The 7442-nt window shown below is 38.4% G+C and overlaps 1 protein-coding gene across 1 annotated transcript in view; it reads right to left on the reverse strand.

Moving 5' to 3' along the window:
• The window catches only part of LOC103602620 (glutamate receptor-interacting protein 1-like), a 97592-nt gene extending 94131 nt beyond the window's left edge, over positions 1-3461 (reverse strand). Inside the window, exon 1 of the mRNA XM_008587040.1 lies at positions 3209-3461. Within this exon, the coding sequence (XP_008585262.1) occupies positions 3209-3461 (253 nt within the window). The remainder of the gene's footprint in view (positions 1-3208) is intronic.
• Between the last annotated feature and the right edge of the window lie 3981 nt (positions 3462-7442).

Raw genomic sequence — 7442 nt, forward strand, 5'->3', positions numbered from 1 at the left:
GTGTGTGTGTGTGTGTGTGTGGTGGCAGCAGAGATGAGAAACTGAAGCTAGGTTGTTAAGTAGAGGCAAGATCACAACAGCCTTAAGATCATATTAAGGAGTTTGAGACTTATCTCCAGGATAATGGGGAGTTATTCCAGTACCTTTAGCACACAAATGACAGAAGCAGATTCATGCTTCAGGAAGATCCCTCGGCTGCAGGAGGGAGACAGGTTGGAAAGGACAAGGCGGGGCCCAGGAGGGCAGTTAGGACTCGAAGTAACCTAAGGACCAGCATTTGGAAATAGTGAAGAATAATTCTAAAGACCATTTGGAAGAATACATGAGTGAAGAACAGACATGACTCCTTCCAAGCCCCCTGCTCCCTGTCCCAACCAAGATATTAAATTTATTTTAAAACTACTGTGCAGCACAGAAATGGTACAGATAGATCAATGGAACAAAAAGTTAAGAAATAAGCCTAAAAATAAAATAAATTCTAGATGAAGTAAAGGTTTAAATGTACTAAATATAAACAAGTAAAGACTATTACTAGGCAATTCACAAAAGAAAAAAAGCAGATGCTAAATAAACATAAATACCAATTTTTACCCAGCAGAGTGGCAAGGGTTAAAGAGGTTCAAATATCTACAGACAGTGAGATTATGGCAGGGAAAAAGACCCTCTATTCCATTGATGGGAGTGTACAAAATAGGCATAGCCCTTCTGGAAGACAGTCTAACAGTATGAATCAAAACCTCTAAAATGTACATTCTGTGTGACTCAAAAACTCCATTCCTAAAGATTTATCCTAATGAAATAACTGAACAGGTACTCAAACGTATGTACTATGACAGTAGCAACGCTTTGAATGACAATGATATTAATGACAACCAAAATGTCCTGTGACAATGAAATACTATAGAGCTATTTAATGTAAAGATACAGAACTACTTTAATGATGTTGCTGTGGGTTGATTGAATTGTGTCCCCCAAAGTTCATATATTAAAAGGTTAATCCTCACTGTAACTGTTGATGGTAGGAAATCCTATTATGGTAATTGAAAGGTGGGGCCTTGGAGAGGTGATTGGATTGTGAGGACTGCACCCTCATGAATGGATTGACCCATTTTTGGAATAGTGGGTGTGGTTCTGAGGGCTTTAAAAGGAGAGGGCATGAGGAGCTCTCTCTCTCTCTGCTCTGCCATTTTCTGCCATGTGAGACAGAAAATGCTATAAAGCCACCATCAAGAAGACCCTCACCAGATGTGCTCCCTGGACTTTGGATGTCCCAGCTTCAGAAACTGTAAGCAATAAATTTCATGTTCTTACAAATATCCAGTTCCAGGTATTTTGTTATAAACAACAGAAACAGACTAACACAGATGTGAAATGTTATTCACAAAACATTGGTATGTGAATAAGCAAGGATATAGAACAGTGGGGATAGTACAATTCCATTATATATATTTGCATAGAAAAAGAGGGAAATTTATGTAGAACTAGTAACAGCAGTTTTCTCTGTAGTTGGGATTGCAATCGTTTTCTGTCATATTCTTATGCATTTGCTGAATTTCCTTTATAATCAGAAAAAACAAAAAGTAGAAACTCTATTTTCCTTTACAAAGAAGTACCAAAAATAACACTGATGATGGAGTTAATCACTCAAGAGGACCCAGGAAAGAGCAACTGCCTGTATCACATACCAAGTCATTAACAACAGCCACCTACACAGCTTCTTCTCTGTGGATTCAAGGAGGAAAACTGACACAGAAAAACTTTCTGCCACCAAACCTCAAAAGAAAATTGAAAATCCTTGTCAGAAAACCAGCAGTTGTACCAAATAAATTACAATATATTTTGCACTTCAATTGCGTAGATAATGTATACACTTAAACCATATTTTCACACTCAGTCTCTACCTCATGCCTGCCCATCTATCAAACCGTGTCAAATATTATAACCAGACAACTTAGCATAAAGAAACTCAGTTTTCTCTTATGTAGTGCTATGTCTTACTGGTACTTACAAGTATGTTTTTTCACTTATGAAATAAAAAGAAGTTGTTTCATCTATTCTAACCATGCATATCAAGTATAGTATATAATAGTATGGTAAATGTTTTCATAATAGTCTAAAATTAATAATGATCAATTCCACCTTACTTTTGAAATGTATAGTTTTCCAATATTCTTTTGTGTACACTAACATATAATCTTAAAAAGGCCATGTTTAGTGGATGTGCAGGCATTTTTAGTAGGAGTTGCAGTAGCAGTAACAGTATTGGCACTAGTATCTCTACTGATGTAGATGAGTTACTATCAGAGAAGTTTATTTTCCCAGTGGTTTCAGTCAATCGACCACAAGTTCAGATTCACACCAAGTTTTGGTTTTATGATGGTTATTTTTCAGCCTCTACAAATAACATTTTTTTAAATGAGAAATACTGAAATACTGGAATGGATAAATTTTATTTTTCTGCCATCTACATAATGTAGAATTCTAAAATTATGAAGCTCATACATGTGAATCTCCTTATCTTATTGACAGAACACTAAATAAGCCCAGGGAGAATAAGTGGCTCTACTGATGCCCAACTGTCACTAGCTGAGTGGGAACCAGACCTCAAGTTGCCTGACCTTTATTATAGTGTTCTTTTCATTGTGCTACAGAAAGAATGTGAGGACCCTATATCTGCAGCAATTTACACTGTTTTCTCATTCATTTAGTTCCCATAATAACCATGTGAAGTGAGTATTATTATTATTATTGTAATTGTTATTATTCCCCTTTTATTAAGGGTTAACTTTGGCTTGCAGAATTTAAGTGACTGTGTAAACTTTTAGTCACAAAGCCCAAGGCTTTAGACTCCAATGCCAGAGCTTTGCCTCTCTGAAATCAATGCCGGAATGTGTTTTCTTTAATTATCTCTCAATTCAAAGGAATCCATTGCTGAAGAAGTTTTAGAACCATAAAAGTATATAACAATCTAAAAAGATTCACAGATTGCAAGACAATTATTTTCCAAGAAAAAATATCTATTGCATATATCCTCGAATCCATTGCTGAAGAAGTTTTAGAACCATAAAAGTATATAACAATCTATAAAGATTCACAGATTGCAAGACAATTATTTTCCAAGAAAAAATATCTATTGCATATATCCTCTCAAAGCATCAGCTTTCTACAGATAATTAAAAATTGAACTCAGAGAATAATGAGAGCTTACCACTGTTTGGCCTAGCAAGAAATTCAAGAGGACTCTGATCCAGGTTAACCTTTGTATCATTAATATCAGGAGGCTCACAGCTTAAGTGAAAATCATCAATGTAAGCATCTAGGGCTTCGGAGGCAGAGAAATATGGCTTTTCTTTATACTGGATGGAACCATCAGTATTAAAGGAGATGCTGTTCAGGATTAAAGTTGCTGGAAGACAAGGTTCAGAAGTGCTAAACTGATGTTCCTTAACTGACTTTGCCATGACTTTCTGAAAATGGGCTGCAATGTCCATTCATCTTTGAAAAAACTCTAAACATAAAAAAAGTTATACACGATTTCAGTTACATAGGAATGGATGACAATACTCATGGAATCCTTGCTAATCTTTCATCATGTGTAATTACTTTTTACAGACGAAGTTACTCTTTATTCCCCTTTATACTTTACATAAACTAAGCTTTCAAGCAATGTTTGTTGATTGACAGATGCTTAGTTTCATTGGCATAGCTACAAGTGTAAGCAGTACTTTAGAAATAATTAGAGAACTCAGAATATAAGCCTTGCTAGGTGAAGCATAAAGTAGAGATGTTGTTTTCCTTTGTTTTCAGTTTTAATTGATTGAATAAATAGTTCTGGAATCTTGAGATATTTTTATTTGATACATTAAAACAGGGCAAGCCTCTTGAATCACATCCTAGTTTTTATTCCCTACATCTGCCCCTGACCCATTGACAAGACAGGGGCATGTATGGAGAAAAGTGAGAGGAACAGGAGGCCCTGGCACAATAGCGATGGCAAATAAAGATCAGGGAGCAAGAAGAGGTGTGTGCTGGAAGAAGGAGAACTTAGTGGAGAATGATGGGTCCTCTGATCTCTGCCACTCCAGCCTTGGTGCAAGAATTCAGTAGCTGTAGACCTTTTTATTCCCACCTTATATCAATCACTTACTCTTCACAAAAAGTATAAAAGGTTGGTACTATTAGTACATTATTTCCCAGATGAGAAAATGGTGGTACATGGAGATAAAGGAACTTGTCCGTATCTATAGAGTTGGTAAGCAACAGCCAAGGTTGAACCCCAAGAGTGGATCCCGAGCTTGAACTTAACCACTGTGCTAGACCACCGCCTCTCATGTGCTGGAACTTCCCATACGACCTGTGGTCTCTAAATGTTTGCCACAGCTAGCATGCAGTAATGTCTACCAAAAGTTGGGTGCCTAAGTTCTGTAGTCTCTAATTTCTCTAAAATGCTTAGAGTATTCACTGATATGGTGGGGGAGCAATGTCATTCATTTGATAATAATATAAGTACCAAAGAGTAAGTACTCACTTTTTCAGTCCTTTGAAATTCAAGTGGATATGTTGTATATTCAGAGTGTTACATTATATGACATCATAATACCTTACTTTCCTCGAATGTGATGAAGGTACACAGAGGCCTTTGGGAATCAGAAGAAAACTATGAATCACCTTCCCACAAAAAATGCACTTTGGCAGACAGACCATGGGTTCTAGGATTCCTGAAGCTTGTTCATAGTCCTCCACATCTGAACTCTAGATTAACAACGTTTGTCAACAGAAAGTGATCGATGTGGGAAGAAACGAAGGGAGAGAAGGCTGGCTAGGAAAAGAGAAATAAGAAGATCTTGGCAGACAGACCATGGGTTCTAGGATTCCTGAAGCTTGTTCATAGTCCTCCACATCTGAACTCTAGATTAACAACGTTTGTCAACAGAATGATCGATGTGGGAAGAAACGAAGGGAGAGAAGGCTGGCTAGGAAAAGAGAAATAAGAAGATCCTCATTAGGGATGGAACCAGTCATCCTGATACCACATATTCTTAGAGATATGATGATAAAATACCTCTCACTTTAACGGCCCCCTCAAAAGGTACTCCTCTGTAAATCATGATCATGATTCCTCCTCTTCCTTCTCTGGATTTGTCAATATGAATTAGTTACTATTTCAGATGAAAGACAATGGGCTTTGGAACTAGGGAGACAAGGATTAAACTGAGTTCTTGTATTAGCTGTGTGCCTCAAATCCCTTCCCTAATATGTGATTTTTTCATTTTTAATTCTGCTTAATAATACTTAGCTTATGGGGTGGCTGTGTTTGATCTCCTGCTGCTTTGTACCTGGATGGCCATATCAGGACTAAGATACTGAAATACTTACCAAGTAGCTGGTAAAAGCTGTTGTCCTTCACCCAATCCTGTCCTTCTCCCACCAGCGCCTTCTTCCTACCCAGACCCTGGCCCATCTCACCCCGAAACCCTCAGACTCAGCATAAGGCAGCAACTTAAGGGTACTGTCTGGCTCTGCAGGGCCCCGCTCCAGGCTGTGGCCAATGTCCATTCTGACCAGTTGGCGATGGGCCCTACAGATGGTTAAATGTTGGGAATACCACCCCTCAGCAGCTGTGGTATGCATGAGTGTTTTTCCTCTCCTCATCCTGCATATTTAGCATGGTTAGACCTATAGGATAGCTGGGTACTTGTCTTCCCTCTCTAAGCTCAAACAAAATAAGGAATGGATGGGTATCCTTAGTTTTCAGCCCATGGCAGCTGCTGGATAAATGTTTGCTGAATCAAATTTCAGCCAAAACGTTCTTTTCACCATAAAGCATTCCAGTGTGATTACTGCAGTCATGAAAATGTTTTGAAAGATTGAGTACTTTCGGTTTATTAGTAGCTGCTGAGAAGCAATAAAACAGGTGAACAGAGTAATGTATTCAATTCAAGGATCTAATCACAGAATGGCTGAATGCACAGAGCAAGAAGTTGAGAGTCACGTGAGATTATCACCCATGCTGGTGATATGTTAGAGGTTCATTTATGGCAAATCTTCAGCACTGAATGCCAATGGGCATCCGCAGCTCAAAGTCTAGTATTAATTGGAGATTTCATGATGTTTTTCTCTGTCCACCCAGTTGCATGAATAACACAGTAAAGGAAACTTGATAATTAAAAATTTGTAAAACAAGCCAGAAAATCAATGTGTAAGATATGTCAGTGTCCCTGATAATTAAACACTATTTATAAACTTAGGTTTATTTTGTGACCTTCATCTCATATACATTGCAAAGCATAAATTCATTCTTTTGGTTTTTCACTACGTAGATTCACAGGGGGCTAAGCAAAGAAGGAAATGAATTCTTGCAGTTTAAAAAGCAAGACCACCATATGCAATAACTAAGAAAAGAAAAAAGAATCAATACATGTCCTAATTATAAAATGCAGATTGTCTGGATATTTCCTCCAGCAATTTCATGTTTGAAGTTGGCCTGGTTCAATTCTCTTTGATAGCATTTTAAAACTATATATTTATTCTATAAATCCTTCAGGGTGAACCTTCTACCAGAAGGCAACCCAATTCCTGAGGAATACATATTACAAATGGAAGGCCTAGAGAAAGCCATCAGCACTGTATCTTTCATCACCTTAGGCTAAATCAGACTCAGTCAGATAAGCTGAGTCCCTCAAGCCTGGGGCAGAGAGAAAGGTCCAGAGATGTGCACTAAATTCAGTTTCCCTCTCTCATTCAATTCAATTAAACACACAGTTACTGACTGCCAATGCGCAAAGAACCATGCTAAGCACCTAAGCACTGTACAGGGATACACTGATGGAGCAGACATTATTTCCCTCAAGAGGAGCTTACAGCCCAGCAGGAAAGATAAAAGCGGTACATAAATGGATGTAACCCAAGGAAGGGCAGGCTAAAGGCCATTGAGAGCCCCCAAGAGTGGCTGGAACACAAAGAAGAGAGAAATTACTTGTTTGGTGGAATTGGGGAAGGTTTCGTTTTAGACATGATATTGCAACTAGGCCTTGGAAAACAGGTAGGTTTCTGACACACGGAAATGAGGAAAGTGATTATTCCAGAAAGAAGGAGCAACATCACCAAAGGCATTAGACAGAAAAACCACACACACACACACACACACATATAATACACACACACACGCACACACACATATAACACACACGCACACACACACACACACGTACGTGCGCGCGCACACACACACACACGGAAGATAGCAGAGTTCCTTGGGTTGTGAGAGAAGAGGCTGGAAATACTGGGTTATGAACCAGAGGCGGTGATTTTTAGGGGTAGGTATCGTATCTACTTTAGAAAAGAGGAAAACTGAGCCTCAGAAAGCTTTTAAAGAGCTCTAAAAGAATGCTCAACATCACTCAGCATCCGGGAAATGCAAATCAAAACCACACTGAGATACC

Source organism: Galeopterus variegatus, unplaced genomic scaffold (genome assembly GCF_000696425.1).
Source record: "Galeopterus variegatus unplaced genomic scaffold, G_variegatus-3.0.2 Scaffold4224, whole genome shotgun sequence".
Classification (NCBI taxonomy): Eukaryota; Metazoa; Chordata; class Mammalia; order Dermoptera; family Cynocephalidae; genus Galeopterus; species Galeopterus variegatus.